The 21,638-nt window shown below is 43.4% G+C and overlaps 1 protein-coding gene across 4 annotated transcripts in view; it reads right to left on the reverse strand.

Annotated features, from left to right (window-relative positions):
* Positions 1-12,273, reverse strand: part of HMGXB3 (HMG-box containing 3) — a 62,493-nt gene extending 50,220 nt beyond the window's left edge. For 3 of the 4 annotated variants that reach the window (XM_025292426.3, XM_025292425.3, XM_006080832.4), the window contains exons 1-5: positions 11,680-12,273; positions 8,461-8,599; positions 7,398-7,572; positions 3,654-4,151; positions 1,997-2,095 (exon numbers count right to left, since the gene is read on the reverse strand). In XM_025292426.3, the coding sequence (XP_025148211.3) occupies positions 1,997-2,095; positions 3,654-4,151; positions 7,398-7,572; positions 8,461-8,597 (909 nt within the window). In that variant the 5' untranslated portion in view covers positions 8,598-8,599; positions 11,680-12,273. The remainder of the gene's footprint in view (positions 1-1,996; positions 2,096-3,653; positions 4,152-7,397; positions 7,573-8,460; positions 8,600-11,679) is intronic. The other variant, XM_044947462.2, reaches the window with a different exon arrangement.
* Positions 12,274-21,638: the final 9,365 nt, after the last annotated feature.

Below are 21,638 nucleotides of genomic sequence, written 5' to 3' on the forward strand. Positions count from 1 at the left end.
TAGGTAAGACTAAATTAAACCCAAAGTAAGCAGAAGAATGATAATAAAGATCATGGCAGAAATGAGTGAAACAGAAAGCAGGAAAACAATAGAGGATCAATGAACCCAAATGTTCCCTCTCTGAGAGCAATAAAATCAATAACCTCTTGCCAAGTTTATCAGGAAAAAAGAAAGAAGACCCAAATTACCAGTGTCAGTAATGGAGAAGGGAAATCACTACATATTTTATAGATATTAAAAGCAAACAGGTTCCTCAAAACTTTAAAGACAGAATTACCACATGATCAGCAATGCTACCCTTAGGGTATTACATCCAAAAGAACTGACAACAGGGACTCAAACAGACATTTGTATACCAAAGTTCCTATCACCACTACTCACGGTAATCAAAAGGTAGAAATAAACCAAATATCCAGCAATGTTTATGAACGGATAAACAAAATGTAGTATATACACACAATGTAATGTATTTTAGCCATAAAAAGGAATGAAATTCTGATACATGCCATAAGACAGATGAACCTTGAAAATATGTTAAATGAAAAAGTCAGATTAAAAAGGTAGTATCTGAATGATTCCACTTATTTGAGGTACCTAGAATACACAAATTCCAAGAAAGTAAAATAGCTTTATTAGGGCCTACGGTAGAAAGCAGGGGGCAGGGAATGGGGAGTAACTGTTTAATATACACAGTTTCTGGTTGGAATGATGAAAAAGTTCTGAAAATGGGTAGTGCTAATGACTGCATGACACTGTGAATATACTTAACACCAACAGCATTTGAATTGTACACTTAAAACTGACTAAACAGGTAAATTTCATTACATATATTTTACCAGTTTTTAAAAACTGTGTGAAAGACAAACTTTCAAAGCTCACTCCAAAATAGGTCATCTGAATAGTTCTATATATATTTTAAAAATTGGACTTACCATTATAAACCTTCCCACAAAGAAATCTCCAGGCCCAGATGAGTTCACTGATAATTGTAACCATTTAAGGAAGAAATAATGCCAGTACTATACAAAACTCTTTCAAAAAACAGAAGAGCAGAAAATATTTCACAGCTCATTCTATGAAGAATAACCTTGATACTAAAACAAGAAAAACACTTATAAGAAAATTAAGAGACCAATAATATTCCTCATGAATATAAATACAGAAATCCTGAACACCAATCCAGTAATATATTAGAAGGATAATATATCACTGCTAAGTGAAGTCTACCCCAGGAACACAGAGTTAACATTTGAAAAATACTATTAATCATACTAACAACAACAACAACAACAACAAAAAACCCAATCATCTCTAAAGACACACAAAAATCCAATATCCAATCCTGTTAAAAACTTCCAGCAAAAATAACTTCCTAAACATGATAAGGGTATCTGTAGAAAACCTACAGCTAACGATGAAAGACTAGATCCTTTCACCCTGGACAGGCAGACAGACAAAGACGCTGGCTCACAGCACTTCTCCTAACAGTGTGCTGGAGGCCCTTCACAAAGCCCTAAGACAAAGTCTCAGCCCACACGCTGCAGCGTGTGACGGAAGAAACACTGAGAACCAAAAGCCCTGGGTCCTTGTTCTGCCTTGTCTCGCAGCTCAGTGACCCTGAATCACAGAACAAGTTCTTTTTCTTCTTTGGACCTTTTCCCTAACCTGCACAATAACAGGACTGAATTCTATCACTGATCTCTCAAGTTTTCTACATCAACACTTCAGAAAATATGATAAAACCCATGGAACCTACCCCAAGAAATTACTTTCTCAAAGAGAAAAATTTGTATGTAACTTGAGTTCAAGGATCCTGTGGAGCTCTATTCACAGACCCGCCCCCCACTCCCTCACCCCCAGTTAAGAATATCTGAACCAGAAAATCTCTGAGATATCTGCCAGTCCCCATGTCCTAAGTTCATTAACAATTTTAGAAAACTACCTGAAAGAGAATTCTTACGGAGCCATAATCTCCATCAACTCCTCACATACTAACCAGTTTGATGGAGGTGGGGTTCTCCACAACCGAGTAGGCAGGAAGAGGCAACATAATGAACTGTGTGGCTGGCGCAGAGGAGCTACTCTCACCGGAATCCTGCGGGTACAGGGAGACAAGACAGTTTTATTGAGATGGAGTGAAGAACACCCAGGAGCAATCATAACACTGAAGACAATCAAGTCCAATAACCAGAGATAATATGCTTATCCAGTGGGTGCATCAAGAAAATGTATGAATCTACAATTATCTCAAAATAAAAGTTTAACTAAGGACAAAGAAAACCACTACCACAGGGAATGTGCTATCCTCATTTTACAAATGAGAAAACTGAGGTTAAGATACTTAAGACTCCTAAGAAGATCACAACAATAGTCAAAGAAACCAATTCTTGTGACCACCAAATGTTCTTAGGAACCTATTCAGTTCAGTTCAGTCACTCAGTCATGTCCAACTCTTTGTGACCCCCATGAACCGTAGCACGCCAGGCCTCCCTGTCCATCACCAACTCCCGGAGTTCACTCAGACTCATGTCCATCGAGTTGGTGATGCCATCCAGCCATCTCATCCTCTGTCGTCCCCTTCTCTTGCCCCCAATCCCTCCCAGCATCAGAGTCTTTTCCAATGAGTCAACTCTTCACATGAGGTGGCCAAAGTACTGGAGTTTCAGCTTTAGCATCATTCCTTCCAAAGAAATCCCAGGACTGATCTCCTTTAGGATGGACTGGTTGGATCTCCTTGCAATCCAAGGGACTCTCAAGAGTCTTCTCCAACACCACAGTTCAAAAGCATCAATTCTTCAGTGCTCAGCTTTCTTCACAGTCCAACTTTCACATCCATACATCACCACTGGAAAAACCATAGCCTTGACTAGACCTATTAATCAGGCCAATGGCATGCTTCATTACCATATACAGCACTGCGGCAAAAAATAATAAAATTTATGCCTGGCAAAGAATCCTTTGGAGGGCTATCTGCTCTCACCTGTCCAGCTGTAGGGGCCACTGCATGCTGGTCCTCTTAGATTGAGCAGGACAACTACCTCTCTCAGGATGCCATCCTACCCAGGATGACAGACAGCCTGGTGGCAGCTCCCCAACTCTTCACTTCCAGGGTCCACGCTGTGCAATCACTGCTCTTTCCCCTCAACTGGGCATGACTGGAAAGCCACTGGGAAGAGATCTCCCCCTTCTTTCTCGGCTATTAGTCCGATCAACCTGGCTGTGAAAAGAACTTCCTTCTTCTACTTACTCTGTGCCCAGGAAGACCATTTACAATCCCTCCTGAACAGTTTTCAAGATGCTATTATGTTTGTTGAAACAATCGTAAGGGAACATAAAATCCTAACCAACGCCAACAGCCTAACAGATCTTGGCTTTGACTCATGGACAAATATCATTTCCATCCCTCCTAATGTACCTTATCTCGTGTGAAGAAAACACTGGCTAAACTGAGCAAGTGGAGATGTGAGAGTGCCTAAGAAACTGAAGAGGACTTTGGACCAAGCCTAGGGGCAAAAAGGTTCAAGAGGACTGCAGTCCAATTCAGAAGTGCCACACCAATTCCTAATTACCACTACTCCAGAATCACACTGCATGGGTCTAGCTGCCTTTTTAACTCTCTCAGGTAAAGCACAATCACAGTACCTGTCACTTACCCTCATGACTGTTACTACAGACATACTCTCCCCCACCTGGGGGTGGGGCACAGCCAGGCTTCCAGTGGTGAGGTCTGATGAGCCATTCACTAAGGTCTCTTCAATAACCAGGCTTGTCTGATAAGGTTGGTGGTTCTCCCCTACCTCCAGGGAAGCCTCATTTAGGAGCACATCCTGGCCGAGGATCTCTGAGGTGGCGATCTCCTGTACAGCACCAGGCTGGGCAAGGGTTCCCACATCCTCAGCTAAGGCCTCCACAGCCAGGCATTGTTCTGCCATGCCTGCATGGCCAGGCACTGTCTCCAGGGCAGTGTTGGACACAAGAGATGGTCCTTTGGGGGACATCTGGTTCTGGGCCACACACAGCTCTAGCTGAGGGCAGCTCCGCTCCTCCTGCAGGCTGCTCTTGGGGATGATGATGTAATCTGAGCGAGGGAGGATCTTGCGGAAACCTGGGATGTCCGGAACCACAGCAGTCAGTCCAGAGAGCTTAGAGTTCTGACGATGAAGAAGCCAAGTTGGGGAGACAAGCAGAGAGAAACAGAGTAAGACCACATGAATATACATGTATAACCTTTTTTTTTTTCCCCCACAGAACCAGAAAGATTCCATTCTCTTGACCTATGACTTAGGGTCAGCCTCTGCCAACAGCAATGTCATCTTCATTTGAATCATACTTTAGCCAGTGTAACTTACTCAGTCACAAAGGAGACAGAAAGTGGATTAGATTCTATAAGGGGCACTGATCTTGGCATCATGCAACCGTGAGCTGAACTCCCAGATCTGGTGGAGTCTTGAACAAATTCTTTCCCCTTTTTAGGCTTTGCTGCCCTATCTGTAAAATAAGGGAATTGAATCTGGCTATTTATGAGTTCTTTTCCAGCTCTGACACTTTAGGATTTCAAAGAAGCTTTAGATGCCAGGATGTATAAAGGGAGATTTAGATGCCAGGACGTATAATGCTCAATGAAACATTTAAAGCATAAGATACAAACCAATAGGCCACTCTGGATCTCAGGGAAGCAAGGAAGAATTCTGACATCACAGCTTCTGCCAGACTTGCAAAGGCGGCTTCATGACAGAATGTGTATAGGGAAGGGGTTATACGATAAGGACCTGAATATACTAGGGGAGGTGGGAGAATATAAACATTAACACTGACCTAGGAAGGTTTAGAAAATACTTCTTAAAAGCAAAACTATTAAGTTAGGTACTATTATCATGCCCATTTCTCAAATGAGGGAACTGCAGGAGGGTAAACTTTCCCAAGACACACAATTAGTGAGTAGTAAGACTGAAACTCCAGGCCAGGTCTTCTAAGAAGCTAGAAGACCAGCTACCAGAACACTAGAAGCCACAGCTCTGCATAGCTACCCGGAACCAAGAAAAAGGTGACTGTGTTTTATTTTTTCAATTTAAACTGAAAGTTACCCAACAAGGAAAACAGAAAAGCTCGAAGTGAACAGATAAGTGAGAACGGAAATTAAATGGACCAAAAACTAATTTTAGAAGCATCATTTAAAAAGAACTAAATCAATTACAAAAGGATCTTTAAAAAAAAAATCAAAAGAAGTGGATGAGACTTAGGCTACAAAGGAAGCACTCAGGTGAAACTTGAAAGCAAACTGTCCAAACCCATTATGGAGCCTTTACTGGAGAGAGAATGAAGAAATGATATCCTCAAGTCACCCTTTGAAGCCGACAGGTCAAGAGAACAAAACTAAATGGTGGCAAATACAAAGGCTGGTCTGGACTTTATCAACAAATCCAAGCCCAGAGAAACCAGGGCAGCCTGAATGACATTCATCTTACACACTGTAAGGAATGACACTGCAACCACAGGCCCCGCAACCTGGCAAGAGCCCTAAAGAGCTGCAAGGGACATAGCCCACCACAAGGTCTCCGACAGGTTCCCACAGTATGCAGGCAGAGCATCCCACCTGCACACCAGGTAACTGGGGAGACGTCAAACAGCATAGAAAATCTCACCCAGTCTTGGTACATCCCAGATGCTCGTTAAATGTCACCTTTTCTGGACATTTAATCTACTAAAGAGTAATATTTACTGACCAAGTCACTATGGTCCAAGAACTCAGCCAGGTGTTTTACATTATCTATTTTAAACATTGCAAACAGATACTATTATCCCCATTTTACAAATAAGGAAAGCAGGACTCAAAGCTTAAATGATTCTTTCAAGGTTATAGCTAGTTAATATTAGAGCTAGTTTATTCATAATAATCTTGGAGATAGTGGTGGAGATGATGGCAGATACAAATTTACATATGGATAAAAAATCATTATAGATGATCTACTTAAATTTTTTAAGTCTTAATAAGGACCTATAACAACATCCAGTTTTAAAAGCTATGTCAGGGGACTTCCCTGGAGGCCCACTGGGTAAGACTCTGTACTTCTATAATAAAGGGGGCATGGGTTCGATTCCTGGTTGGGCGAACTATGATCCCACATGGCCAAAAAATTGAAAATTTTTTAAAAATTAAAAACCATATCACTTCAGCATTAGGTAAAATTTTCTTGTATCATGGGCAAAAAGTTTGTGACTTTATAATGCGGAAACCAAAGAAAATACGTGTACTTTTCCTAGACTTCCACCTCTCCTTCTCCACAGGGATTGTTTCCTAGACTCACAGTTTACAAACAAATCATCCAGAGGAGGAGTATAGCGGCACCTCCCAGATAGTAGGCAACATAGAGCTCTTCTAAGAAGAGCAAGGCCAAGCCAACAAGGACAAACTAATCTAAATGGCGGCCAGTGGCAGATGGGCGCCACTGAAGGAAACATAACCTGTTTTGCTATAGCATCGTCATTGCATTCCTGAAGAACTTTTGCTCTATACAATCAAAAAAGTCAGAGACCGTTGTTTCAATTGGAAAACAAGGAGTTAAGGTGAAAAGGTTTCCACTTACAACAAAGTTATTTTTCCTGCTGGAATTTTAGTTAAAAAAAAAAAAAAAGCAGTACTAACAGTTGTCAGTACATTTTATTATTGTGAACAGTAATAACAAAATGGCTGACAGACACAAACCAAAGAGCTTTCTTGCTTATTCTTTAATGCAGACGTTCAAAGGCTTAGTCCCTTCCGTGAACTTCAGCTTTAGCTTTACACTTTTTGTTCAATAGGTCAATACCAGTGCTAGAACATGGTCTTATATAAAGCAGCTGTGTCTACGTCTAAACTCACAAGCCTAACTGCTGATTATGGGATAACTGATTGTGATCAACACAAATTAATAACATTCACACTCAATTTGATAACATGAAAATCCACAGTGTAGGTAAAATGTCTATAGAAGCTACTCAATGAAGGCAAAGGAATACTTAACTACTCACAAGGACGAGACGCTCCAAGTTTACTAAAATTCAGAAAAGGAACCTAAGGCTCCCTGGAGATAATATATGGCCACAAGCAAAGAGTATAAGAGAGTGTGGGGCATCATTAGAATGGAAACAGAGAGGGAGTCCCCTGGCAGTCCAGTGTTTGGGACTCAGCACTTTCCATGCCATGGCCCAGGTGCAACCCCTGGTTGGCTTAAGATTCTGCAAGCCATGTGGCGCAGACAAAAAAGAAAGAGACAATATCAGACTCAAGAAAGGTAAAAATGACTCAACTTAAAAGTTTTCCCAAGAGAAGAAAACAGGAGAACAAGAGGCTGGATTCCCCAAGCCTTACCACTTGAGCAATGGAGGTATTAGCTGAAGGGGGAAAAAAAATTACTTACAGGATCCAGACCTTCTTTCTCTAGCTTGGCTTTCTCCAGGTAGTAACTCCTCTCGGCCACACTGAGAAGCCTCCAACTCTCACTAATCTTCTTATTGATCTCAGACTGAGGGAGGTGGGGGAGCTCCTGCTGCACTTTCAGGTAGATGTCGTAATAGTACAGAAGGTAAGCAGACCTGAGGAAGCAAGGACTTCATAAGGTTTCCCCTCCCTCAACCAGTAAATTCTACAATATTTGAGTAGTGAAGAGTTAAATACAAAATCCAGCTTTTCATTTCAAAAGCATTTCTGTAAACAGAGACTGAAGCAAAGAAGCATTTAAATAATATCCCCAGAGGGTAAATGACAGGAGGTTTCTCCCTCCAGAAACCTGGAAGCAAAGGCTTATCTGGTTTACTTCACCACCACCACTTTTTCTGCAGGGATGACTGACTCTAAATCCCAATATGGGCAAAAAACAGATACAAATGTTCTGTCATTCCACTTTTAGGAAAAGGTTAGAGGACTGATTACCACTCACATCCTCCTCGTTTACATAGCCTTTGGTCATCTCTCTGGTAAACAGCACCTAGCCGAGGCCGAGAGGGAAGCAAGCAGACCTGTCGAAGTGACCCAGAGCTGGGAGCCTCAGCAAGAAGTCTGGGGAGTTCACAGTTAAGGAGATTAGAGCTACAATCTGGATATTCTTTATAAGTATCATTGGTGCTACTTATAATTCCATATTTTTATTGATGCCCTAATGAAATATTTAGACAACAGAAATATTAATAATGCAGGATGTGGTTCTCTTGTACAGAGTTTTCCACCATTTGTATGCCTATTTCCTGCTACAGCCTAGAAACAGGACCAAAATTTGGAAAGGAATGACAACTGCTGACATCAATTGGCCACTTCCTACTCCCCAACTCCCTCTCCCCCCAATCCCACTACCTCCATCAGGAGACTTCAAGAACTGACATGGCATTCTCAATGAATCTGGACACAGTCTAAATTCTTCTTGTTCAACAGAGATCTCCAAGCAGATTCTGTTCATAAATGCCAGCTACCAAAATGTGTTGGCTAACCTGGGTTTCTTGGCCTTTTCTCCATGGATTTTATACTTCTTCTTCTTCTTGGGTGGCCCAGGGGAGGTATAACAGTAGGCTTCCTCAATTTCCTCCATCACGACAGTTACCTCAGTACCATCATACGATGCTTCCATGGCTAGAGGAAAGTCAAACACAAACAAGTGTCAAGAATCTACCTGAAAGAGGACAGCAGCCTCCCAATCCAATGATCCCTTATCTCTGCCAGGGCCTTAAGACTCAGTCATTTCCCAAACTCAGCAGATGTATCTTAAGCACCACCTGGGAACCTACTAAATATACAGATTTTAGGATTCCACCTCAGCCCTCTAATCAGAATCTCTAAAGGGTATGGCAATCTGCATCCTTAACAAGATTTGTGTGCCATGTGCTTAGTTGTTCAGGCATGTCTGACTCTTTTTGACCCTTTGGGCTGTAGCCTGCCAGGCTCCTCTGTCCATGGGATTTTTTCAGGCAACAATATTGGAGTGGGTTGCCATTTTCCTCCTCCAGGGGATCTTCCTGACCCAGGAATTAAACGCTCGTCTTCTGTGTCTCCTGCACTGCAGGCAGATTCTTAACCTGCTGAGCCATTGGGGAAGCCCTTCATGCTGGAGCTCCAATACTCTGGCCACCTGATGCAAAGAGCCGACTCACTGGAAAAGACCTGATGCTGGGAAAGACTAGGGCAGGAGAAGGGGGCAACAGAGGATGAGATGGTTGGATGGCCTCACCGACTCAATGGACATGAGTCTGAGCAAACTCCAGGAGACAGTGAAGGACAGGGAAGCCTGGCGTGCTGCAGTCCATGGGACTGCAGAGTCGGACATGACTCAGTGACTGAACAACAACATCCTTAACAAGCGCCCCAGGTGATTCCTCTGACCAGGCAAATCTGGGATCACTAGCTTAGCCCTTTCACTTATATTCACTCATGAGACACTTAGTAATCCTTCAATTCAAAGATTTATTAGCCCCATGTTATAAGAATTCCATATGGTAACAGGTGAATACTTGGCCAGGAGTCAGTTCTGGACGCTCCCTCATGTTTCATGCCTTAAGTAAAATGCTTCATTGATTTTCATTCATTCAAACGTGTAATAAGTGCCAATATGTAGGAAGTTTCTTTACACTCTGCCAACTTGTGTGACTTTGGACAGGTCCTTAAGCTGCTTTAGGTTCAATTCTCTCTTTTTAAACAGTACAAAGCAATGTCTCTCCCACCTTACCACAGATTTATAGTGATAAGGCTCAAGGAACAGTCAGGTGCTATACAAAAAGGGTTCATTATTAAAGATGAATAATCTGTGACTGAGATGCTTAATGACCTCCCCAAAGAGACACTACACCCAGGGACTTGAAAAACAGATTTTTTTTTTAACTCAAAAATTCAACTGTGAGCCTTCTTCCACTATACTACACTGCTCCCATCTCCATTAGCAACATTCTAAATCAGCACTGTTCTATTAACATTTTGAAATGACTGAAATGTTCTTCATCTGTGCTCCTCCGATATGGTAGCTACTTATAGCTACTGAGCACCTGAAATATGGATTGTGTGACTGAAGAACTTGAATTGATTTCATTTTGTTTAATTGTAATTAGTTCAAATAGCCACATATGGTTAGTGACTAAGGTAATGAACCACTCAGGTGTAAAACAGTAATCTGACAGACAGACAGACATTAACTTCCCAGAACTGGTCTAAGAAACAGATAATCTACTAATAGCCTTTCCTAGGGAAAGGAATGCATTACAAAAAAATTCAATGACTAGTTCAAGAAGAGTTAGTTTATTTGTGGCCACATTCGAAATTGGAGTTTTACCCAGACTCAATCCTTGGATGCAGAAAGGTTCCCAGAAACTTCATTTTACAAGAAATAATATAGTTGCTCTGGAAAATCTGTGAGAAGATAATTTAGGATTCTGGGAAGAAGGAGCTATGTAAGTAAACACAGAACTGATATGTGTATTACAAGGTCCACTCACATCTCAATTTAGAACTCACTCCACAAATGATGAAGTATCTGATAAGTTATAATGAGAAAAAGAGCACTGCATGTTGAGTCAGGAGACCTGGATCTAAGTCTAAATTCTAACCATGAGATCTCAGGTAAGTCTATTCCCACCCTAAAATTCTGTTGTTCCTCAAGTGAGACTGAAGAGGCTGAAATCTGTGGCGCCTAACTTTGAAAGGCAAGAATACCTTTGAGAATCCTATGAAAGTGGAAATACCCTCTCCCAGAAAATGTAGATAAATATTTCACTTTTAATTTTTTAAGATATACCAAAGGCTAAGAACACACTATTCCTAAAGTTCTTTCCACTTCTGTACCACCTCTAAATAACTTCCCTTACCACTAGAAAACATAACCACCCCCAACGCCACCCCCCCCTCAAAAAAACCCCCAGCCTTCTGTTACAGCACAACTCAGGAGGAGAACATAACCCACATTCGGCTGGGTCAGAAACAGGCCAGTGCCTTCATTGGGTAAGGGACCCGAGGGTTCAAATCAAGGCTATGTGAGGATGTGCTTTTTTTGCCTTCAATAATTGACTCCTCAGCCCTTGAGTCTCACAGAGAAAAGCAATAACTGCAGGAGAGCTTCTGTAAAGAATGACATACAGGGTTTTAGCACGCAGAGCAAAACAAGTTAAAAAACAAAGTCATACAAACACATTGAGGGTTAGGGGCAGGAAGAGACTACCCTGGATTTTGGCTTGTTTGACTAGCCTGGCTTAAGCCTGGGTTCAAGAGTTGTTTTCAGATCCTAGTCCCCAGTACAGCAATGCAAAAAAAAAAAAAAAAAAAAAGCCAAAATAATATAAAGGGTAAAACCAAGGGCTCTGGAGGGCAGAAGATCAGGGTACTAATTTAATTCACGCACTTTAACAGCAAGCGCACAAAGTTCTATGACCTTGAGCAATCTACTCTCCCTCTCGAAGCCTCAGTTTTCTCCTCTTGTAAAAGAAAAGGTAATACTTGAAATATGTGACACACTTTCACTGTCCCATCAGATACCCCTCGGACCCTCATTAAACGGCGTTTGACAGCACAGCTGTGGGCCATGGTTGGCCTATGGGCCTTAGACGAATGCGGGAGGAGACTAAGGCTCACTGCTCCTACATTAAGGAAGAGGCAACAGCGCTCAGAGACCCGCAGCTCCCAGCTCGTGGGCGCCCAGCTCGTGCAGCGCGGCGCTCAAGGGCGGGACTTACCTGGAGAAGCGTGCAAGCCGCGCGGCTCACATTCCCGGTGGCGCCCGGCCAGGGGGCTCGACGAGGGGGCTGGCCGGCGCACTCGCGCTCCGCGCTGTCGGCGAGAGGCGGCTCCAGTCGTGGCAGTAGCAGCAAGGAAGTGGAGGCGAGGACTCGCGCGCGCATCCCGGGGGCTAGAGGAGCCCCGGCCCCGCGGCCCCGCCCGGCAACACACGGCGCGGAGTCGCGACAGCCTCTCTCGCTCCCCTTCCTCGGAGTCGCGATATGGGGTCGTGGAGGGAGGGTGTGGAAGCACACGTCCGCCCCGCAGGCTCTTCAGTGACGCCTGCCGAGGGCCCCGGGGGTCAAGCCCCGGGAAGCCCGAGGAAGAAAGCAGGGACACGGGCGTCACCGCGGAACCGGCTCAGCCCCAACAGCGGCGGCGGCAGCAGCAGTCAGCAGCACACCTCGGATCGCCAGGGAGACCCGTCCCGGCAGCCCTCGCGGCGCACCGGAAGCGGCCGGCGGCGCGTGACTGCGTGCGACCCCTCGCGCAAGCGCAGTAGTCCATCTTAGACTGGGGCGGGCCCATAGAAACTGCTTAGAGACTTAGAAGGGGGCTGCTAAGGAGGGTGGACTGCTTCCTGCTAGAGGTTCCGGGAGGCGAAGGAAGCTACAGCCGCCCGCGCTGGACGCCCTCAGCCCCTCGGGTGTTGCCGTAGGGCGTTCAGGTAAATGGGTCGGGGCTGTGCCGAGGGCGGGGGTCGAGGCCCCGCCTCGCCTGTCAAAGCCAAGTCCGGCCAGAGGAGCCTCAGCACGATCCCCCAGCACGGCGTTCAAGGCATGATCCCATTCCTGCTCTGTCACCGCTTGTTCAGGATAGGTTTGTTACTTCTTAGCGCGTCATCAAGCCGTCCTCCTCACCCAGTGATCTGCCCGCAATCCGTCTCTCCCACCGTCCTACGCACAGTAATGGTTGTGACTGATTCAAATGGAACTGAATGACATGTGCAATCAGATAAGAATTGTCCCTTCCTGCCGATGTCACAGATCGTCCTACATTTGTACAAGTCCCTGCACTCTTCAGTTCAGTCGGTCAATCGTGTCCGACTCTTTGCGACCCCATGAATTGCAGCACGCCAGGCCTCCCTGTCCATCACCAACTCCCGGATTTGCTTATTTTCTGCTTATACCACTATCGGCTTTCTCCGTCTACCACTGTCACCAGCCTTCTAGTCACCTGCCTGAACTGATGCAGTTTCTTCCAATCTCCCCTCTTTTCCCTCTACAAACTATTCTCCACACAACACGCAGACATATCTTTTTGTACTGTAAATCTGATTAGGTCACTCTCTGCTTAAGACCCTCCAGTGTCCTCCTGTTTACTTAGAATAAAATTCAAACTTGACCTTCAAGGCCTTGATTTGGCTCTGAGTCATTCTCCTTCCACATCTCTTCTCAGTACTGGTATTGTTCTCAGAACAAGCTATATCGCACTCTGTAGCATGCAGAATGCTAGCTTTGTACTGAGCCTCCTTGGGTTTGAATTCCAGTCCCATCACATATAAGCTGTATTAAGCATGTAAAGTATTAATAACAAGTTATGTTTACAAAGAACCAATAATTGGTACTTATTTCTGTAAATGGCATCACCATTCACTCAATTGCTAAGTGCTCAAGCCAAAAATCTGGGAGTTATCCTTGACTCCTCTTGCACCAATCCATCAGGAAGATCTGAAAAAACATTGTCCCAAACTGACCACTTCATATCATCTCTATTATTACTCTAAAACAAGCCACCATTATCTCACATCAAGGGTCCTGCAACAGCCTCCTAGTCTCCTCCTTTTTCTCTGACACCCTTCCATTCCATTCTTCACACAGCAGTCATCTTTCTCTTTGCTTAAAATCCTTCAGGAGCTTCTTGTTGCACTCAAATTAACATAGCCCAACTATATATAGCCTATAGGCTAGCCTGCATTTATCTTCAGATTTAGGGCCACCTCTTAGGAAAATGTACTTTACCCATTAGGTACTCCACCTTGCAACCAAAAGACTTTCTAAAGTGCAAATCTGATCATGTCATTCCAAAAACAAACAAAAAACCCCAAAACTCTAAAGGCCTCTTACTATCCCAAGATCCTTGTTTTCTTCTCCAAAGACACTTCCCCCTCTGACAATGCCTTTTTATTTTCTACAGTACTTCATTGCCTTTACACATAGTTCCTTCTATCTCATGAATTCCTGTTTGTTTATACTTTAACTCCTAACATCAATCTTGTTTCCTCTTAGAAGTACACTGCCCATCTCTGTCCCACCAGTTGATCATCCCACTTCTTTGTTCTTCCACAGTACACTGTAGCCTCTATTAAAGTACTCCATACACTCTATAGTTTTGTCTTCCCTGCTTCCCTAGTAATGTCCTCAGTGGTAGGCACTATGCTGCATTCATCTTTGTATGGCTGACATCAAATATAGTGCTTAGCACAAAGAGGATGTCATGAACGGATAGACATGTGTGGAGATTGTGGCAGAAGTCTCACAGCCTAAAGCACAGCAGCTTCTCTTGTTCTCAGAGGATTCTCACGATAAAAGATTTAAGCAGGCAGTTAACAAAACTGCTACTGCTGGATTATTTCCTTCATAGTACATATCACACTCTAGATTAACTAGTTTTTCTGTTCAATTATTGTTTATCTCCCTACATCACATTGTATATTTCATAAGGGCAGGAACCTTAACAATGTTGTTCATCACTGTATCCTCACCACTAGGCACCTGTAATTATTTATTAAATGAATTTGTGGCTACCAGAAACATCTTCCCACAGTTAAAAATCCTTCCAAACCATGGTGACAGAGCTATAAAGATTTCATGGTAGTGGGATTTCAAGCAGGACTATAGACTGGCAGAAACAGCACTAATCTGAGTCAAGAAATCTGAGCTATATGAACCTGGGTAGGCCCCTTCCCTGGGCCTCAGTTTCTGCATCTATGAAATGAGCCTGATAATAATTCCTTGAATTTATATAATGCATTGCTATTTGCAGAGCTTTTACCATCTATTATTTCAGTCTAGTCTCATAGCAGACAGAGCAGACACAGTTATTATTTTTATGAAGGCTCAGAAAATTTGAGGAAACTTGACTAGATCTCTTCTATTTCAAACTTTCTATTAATATGATGAATCTGTATAAGTAATCTCTACAAAAAGTCAGTAGCATAAATCCCATCTTCTCTTGACTTTGGCCTTATCATTTTTTAATACGATTTTAAAAAATCTGAACTCATCTTTTAGGGGGAATCCATTATCTTTGGTTCCTGATAGGCACTCCATTTTGTCTTCTCAGTTTTCCACACTTGCAGCAAAACAAGCTGAGAGGAGGAACGGACACAGCCTTGGTAGTTGTGGCCTGACCCTCACTCTACAGATATGGCAAACAAGGGGAACAAGAAGCATCCGCAGTTCTCCCTGCAGGAGAAAATGAGAGTTGTGGAAGCTGTAGACTCAGGCAAGAGGAACGGCAATGTGGCAAAAGAATTTGGCATCACTCCTTCTACTCTGTCTACATTCTTAAAGTGAAAGTCACTCAGTCATGTCTGACTCTGTGACCCCATGGACTACGTAGTCCATGAAATTCTCTAGGCCAGAATTCTGAAGGATCACGCCAAATTTGAAAAGATGCAGGAGGCATGTATGGGACTTCAGCAGAAAAGGATAAGGAATGTTTTTTATGATGACATTGATAAGGCTGTTTTTGCCTGGTTTCAAGAAATCCATGCCAAAAACGTTCTTGTGACTGGTTCTGTCATTTGGAAAAAAGCACTAAACTTGGCCAATATGCTTGGCTATGACAGTTTTCAAGCAAGTGTGGGCTGGCTGAACAGACTTCAGGATCGCCACGAAATTTCTTTGAAAGCAGTCTGTAGAGGGGATAGTGAGAGATTAATGAATGGTTAACAAGTGGCATGCAGAGGAAATTATAAAACTAGTTGCTGACTTCAGCCCAGATGATATCTTTAATGCTGATGAGACAGGAATGTTTTTCCAGTTGCTTCCCCAGCACACACTTGCTGCTAAAGGGGACCATTGTCGAGGGGACAAGAAAGCGAGGCAGCAGTTGACAGCACTCTTTTGTTGCAGCACTTTAGGAACTGAAAAAATGAGACCGTTGATTGTTGGTAGGTCAGCCAACCCACGCTGCCTCAAGAATGTCCATTCCCTCCCCTGTGACTGCTGAGCCAACCAGCAGGCATGGATGACACAGGATCTGTTTAATGAGTGGCTGATGCAAGTGGATGCCAGGATGAAGCAGGCGGAACGCTGGAGCCTCCTGCTGATCGACAAGTGCTCTGCTCACAGCATGCTTCTTCCATGCTTGGAAAGGAGTCAGGTGTGGTATCTGCCCTCAAACTGTACTACCGTCCTGCAGCCACTGAATCTTGGCTTAATTCATACCATGAAAGTGCTGTACAGGAGCCACCTTTACAACGGATCTTCCTAAAGTTCAACAGCAGTGAGGATCAAGAAAAAGTGGACATCAAGTAGGCTGATGGCATGATTGCTGCAGCATGGTGGTCAGTCAACTAGCGGTCCACAGTGGTGAACTGCTGGCAGCAGGCAGGCATCGTCCTTGTGGAACTGACAGATTCTGACACAGAAGCAGCCACCGGTGAACCAGGTATTGCCACTGAAAAGTTGTGGCACTTGGTGGCTCTTGCCACTTGTGTCCCAAATGAAATAAATTTCCAAGACTTTGTCACTGCAGACGATGACCTCATCATCTCTCAGGAGCTGTTGGACACAGAGGTCATCCAGGACATGGGAGCCAGCGAAAGTACTGATAAAGCTGGAAGTGAAGATAAGGGGGAGGCATCTTTACCACAGCAGCCAAAAATCACCATCACAGAGGCCATATCAAGTGCACAGAAGCTTAGACGGTTCCTTTCCACTTGTGCGGGTGTTCTGATGCCATTTTTGGACAGCTAAATGGCATAGATGAATATTTAATGAGAAGAGTGATGCAAACTCTTGATTCCAAAATTACAGATTTCCTCCAAACAAAATAATATAGAAATTAACTGCTTTTAATTCAGAGGATGTAGTTTACAAGAATAAATTTCTTTAGATAGGATATTGAGCTTAAATTTTGAGCAATATTATGACAACATTCCAGTTTTCTGAAATAATCAGGAAACTTTCTTGAATGGAATTTGGGACCCAAGGGTTTTCATTTCTAATAAGTTCCCAGGCAATGCCAATGCTGATGCAGTCCAAGGTCCGTGCTTGAGAACCACTGGTTCTGCTGGGTTCTACCGCTTCTCTTTTTAACTGGCCATCTAAATACTCCCAATCACTAACTGTCAAAAAAAAAAAAAAAAAAGCATCAACTGTTCTTACTCTAGAACTGTAACTCCTTCCTGCTGATCTAGTAACTCCAGAACCTTCTTAGCTATTTTCCTGAATGCCCTACCAAGTATTCAGTAGAGGTACATCTATGTCAAAAGAATTACCAAGAGCCCTCTAGCCTATCAAAGCATCTTTTAGTACTTCAGGATTATTATCAGTAGGGTGCCAGAGTATAGGGAAATAAAGTGCCTGAAAGAGGAGACATGCTACAACCTGGAAAGCATGGTAATACCAGTGTACCTCTCAAATCCAGGCAAGGCGTGAGGAACATTTATAAGCGAGATGACCTGTGTGAGAATGTTTGGATTATTTGGATAATCCATGGTGGTCCTCTGCACACCAGTGGATAACCCAACCTGGACCATGTCATTAATACAAGGGCACACTGTTTGCCCTCACTACAATTACTTCATTGCTGTTGTTGTTAAGTCACTAACTCATGTCCAGCTCTTTGCAACCCCATGGACTGTAGCCCACCAGGCTCCTCTGACTGTGGTGTTTCCCAGGCAAGAATACTGGAGTGGGTTGCCATTTCCTTCTCCAAGGGATCCTTCCAGGTCAGGGATCAAATCTGCATCTCCCACACTGGCAGGTGGATTCTTTACCACTGAACTACCAGGGAAGCCCATAAATCACCCTTATTCATTTGTGTTTGTTCTTCAAAGAGTCTGTGAGAGCAGAGTTAAGCTATTTAAAACTGTACAAATTTATCATCAAATTTGTATTAAACACACCACTGTAAAGCAATTATCCTCCAGTTAAAAATAAAAAATAAACTTAAAATTATATTAAAAGTTTTTCTCCTATAAAAAGGCATGCTTAATATCCTTTGAAACCCTAGTATCTATTCTTCATGAGTTAGATAAGTGTCAGGTTCATTTTTAGAAGGTACACGAAATACCTGTTACTGTTGTAGTGTGGTTCCCTGCCACAAGTTAATTTTATGGCTATTTTAGAAATCCATAGCAATTTAGTGATTTTACTTCCTGTAGTTACTTAATTGAATCAGATGTATAAAGCAGATTAATCATAGAAAATACCACTTCCATGTTGAACAAAAGAACAAACACACACACAACAGATGCTTAGATTTGGTTTTTTTTTTTTAACCTTATTATGGATATTTTTTCCTTTTAACAAACTAATATAATTTGAATTAAAGTTACTATACATATTTTAAATTATTAACACATAGAAGAGGAAAACAGTGTCTTCTGGCTAAGTCCTGTGGTTCTGTCTCACTGTCAGCACCTTAATTGCTCTCATCATGTGTCAGGATTACTGATGAAATTTCTAATTTCTTCCCTCATCTTTCTCCTGAAGTCCATTTTGCACATAATGTTAGAACTCTTTCCCCTCCCCAATTATCTGTAGTGGCTCCCAAAGGCCTACAAAAGCAAAAGACTATTTAGCTGAGTTCTAGCACCCTCTGGAGTTGGTTCCAACCTGCATCTCCAGCTTGGTTGCTCAGCACAGTTTAGTGTGGCCCCCACCATGGGCCGTTGTCTTCACTCCACACCCATGTCTGCCAGGTGCCTTTGCCTGAATGCCTCACCCTGTTCTCTACCAAGCTGGGCCTCACATGTTCTTCAAGCACTAACCAGAGTCCTTTTTCTTTTAGCCCCTCTTAAAGACTCCAGCACCTGTTCCACCTTTCTCTCCCTCAACTCCTCAGCACTGCTGTCTCTATCATTCAGTTAAGCACTTAAATGTTTTGTCAACATTCTGTAGCCAGACTGTAAGCTTCATGAGAGCAGGAACCACTCTGCCTTTGTAACCATAAAGGTGCCTAGCACTGTGCTGGGAACATCAGTAAACATCAGTAGGCACATCAGTAAGCACTGGTGTATAAATTAACATCAAGTAATGTCAAAGCTACCTTATTTTTAAAGCTGCAAGAAGCACTGATCCTACTAGAAAATGATTTGGAGATAAGATAGGGCTGCCCTCTATTTTAAAAGGACTTGCAAAATTTTTCCATGAATCATTGTTCAAATATTATTCCAGTCCAGGTTACAATCTATTCTTTGATAATGAAGAATTCTAATAGAGTTAAACCTATTTCTTTGCACAGAAAGTCACTGCGGGAATCTGCAATTCTGTAAGATAAGACTTTAGTGTGAAAGGCTTTATCTCAGTGCTTTGTATATAGTAATATTCAGTAAGTATGTGTTTAAACGTGCTCTTTAAAAAAAAAACTCACATTCTTGACTCATTTAACATATCATATGAATTATATCCAAGTAGATGGAAATCAGATCCAGGAGAGCTTTTGCAGTCTGGTTTATGTCAGGTGAAACTTTGCTCCTCTTGGATATTGGGTTTTTGTTGTTGTTGTTGCTGTTGTTGTTTTGCCTTCTGGAATGTGGGATCTTAGTTCCCTCACCAGGGATCAAACCTGTACCCCCAAGTGAAAGTGCAGAGTTTTAACCACTGGACCACCTGGAAAGTCCCAAAATTAGAGGGTTTTGACACTGTTTGGTTGATGCTATCCCTCTTGGTCTGCTGTCTTCATCAGGCCCTCTCTGGCTTCTCTCTGACTTTCTGCTTTTGTCCCACCTGACCAATCCATTTTCTAAGCCACCATTCTGGGATTACGGACGTACCTCAACTGTGCTGTCATAAGGATAAAAAAGTGTACCTGTAAATGCTGTCTGTTGTCATCACTTGCTTCCCAAGTGGCGCAGTGGTAAAAAAATCCACCTGCCAATACAGGAGGCACAAGAGATGCAGATTCGATCCTTGGGTCGGGAAGATCCCCTGGAGTAGGAAATGGCAACCTGCTCCAGTATTCTTGCCTGGAAAATTCCATGGACAGAGCCTGGCAGGCTACGGTCCACGGGGTCACAAAGAGTTGAACACAACTGAGCGCGCACACACACATTGTCATTACTATCCACCCAATTTGGAACCCAACCATCTAGAGGCAAGGACCTGCCTTACCACTAAAATATCTTGGGGTTCAGTGTTCCAGAACCACCCAACCTGAGCAATAGATAAAACTCAAGGAGTTGTCTTTGCCCTATTCCTATGAAGGGCTCTTTCATTAAAAAGGAAGAAAGCTAAGGGATTTCCCTGGTGGTCCAGTGGCTAAGACTTCATGCTCCCAATTGTAGAGGGCCAGGGTTCGATCCCTGATAGGGGAACTAGATCTCACATGCTGCAACTAAGACCTCAAGCAGCCAAATAAGTATTTTAAAAACTGATGTGTAAAAGAAGAAAGCTAAGACTTACTGAATGCATATTTATGTCAAGCATTGTCTCACTTCTTATTATTTACTCTTTCCAACAAATCATAATACCAAAGGATAGATAGTTATCTTTGAATTGGGATGTGGTAGAGGGCTTCCTGGAGAAGGCAATGGCACCCCACTCCAGTACTCTTGCCTGGAGAATCCCATGGATGGAGGAGCCTGGTAGGCTGTGGTCCATGGGGTTGCAAAGAGTCTGACACGACTGAGCGACTTCGCTTTCACTTTTCACTTTCACGCATTGGAGAAGGAAATGGCAACCCACTCCAGTGTTCTTGCCTGGAGAATCCCAGGGACGCTGGAGCCTGGTGGGCTGCTGTCTATGGGGTCGCACAGAGTCATACACGACTGAAGCGACTTAGCGGGAGCAGCAGAGGGCTTCCTTGGTAGCTCAGTTTGTAAAGAATCTTCCTGCAATGCAGGAGACCTCGGTTCGATTCCTGGGTCGGGAAGATCCTCTGGAGAAGGGATAGGCTACCCACTCTAGTATTCTTGGGCTTCCCTTGTGGCTCACCTGGTAAAGAATCTGCCCGCAGTGCGGGAGACCTGAGTTCGATCTCAGAGTTGGGAAGATCCCCTGGAGAAGGAAAAGGCTACCCACTCCAGTATTCTGGCCTGGACAATTCCATAAGCTGTAGTCAATGGGGTCACAATGAGTCTGACACCAATGAGCGACTTCACTCCCTCACTCAGAGCATATTCCTGCCACCAGAGGGCAGAGGTGGGCTACATGAGGGAGACAGTTCAGCCAACTGAAGAAATTAGGAGCAGCCACTTGGAATTTCTCTGACATAGCAGAGACTGAGAAGGTAGAGGAAAGGGAGAGGAGACACAGGATGTGGGACTTGTTCAAGCAACTGATTTAGAAATAACTGTACCTTGAGCTTCCCTGGTAGCTCAATGGTAAAGAATCTGCCTTCCAATGCAGAAGACACAGGTTTGATCCCTGATCCAGGAACATCCCACATGCCAAGGAGCGACTACTACTAAGCCTGTGCTACAGAGCCCTTGCACTGCAACTACTGAAGCCTGTGTGTCCTAAAGCCCGTGCTCCGTAACAAGAGAAGCCACAGCAATGAGAGGCCTGCCTACTCCAACTAGAGTAGCCCCCAATGTCCACAACTAGAGAAAAATCTGTGCAGCAAAGAAAACCCACCACAGCCAAAAATAAAATTATTTTTAAAAAAGAAATAACTGTACCTCAGACTACCCAATTCACCCCGTTATACACACTTATCCCTTCAAGTATTGATAACACATGCCACCTAATTGACTGGGCAGATAATTGACAGGCTCTGCAAATAAGCCAGTGTTAGAGAA

Source organism: Bubalus bubalis, chromosome 9 (genome assembly GCF_019923935.1).
Source record: "Bubalus bubalis isolate 160015118507 breed Murrah chromosome 9, NDDB_SH_1, whole genome shotgun sequence".
In the NCBI taxonomy this organism is placed as follows: Eukaryota; Metazoa; Chordata; class Mammalia; order Artiodactyla; family Bovidae; genus Bubalus; species Bubalus bubalis.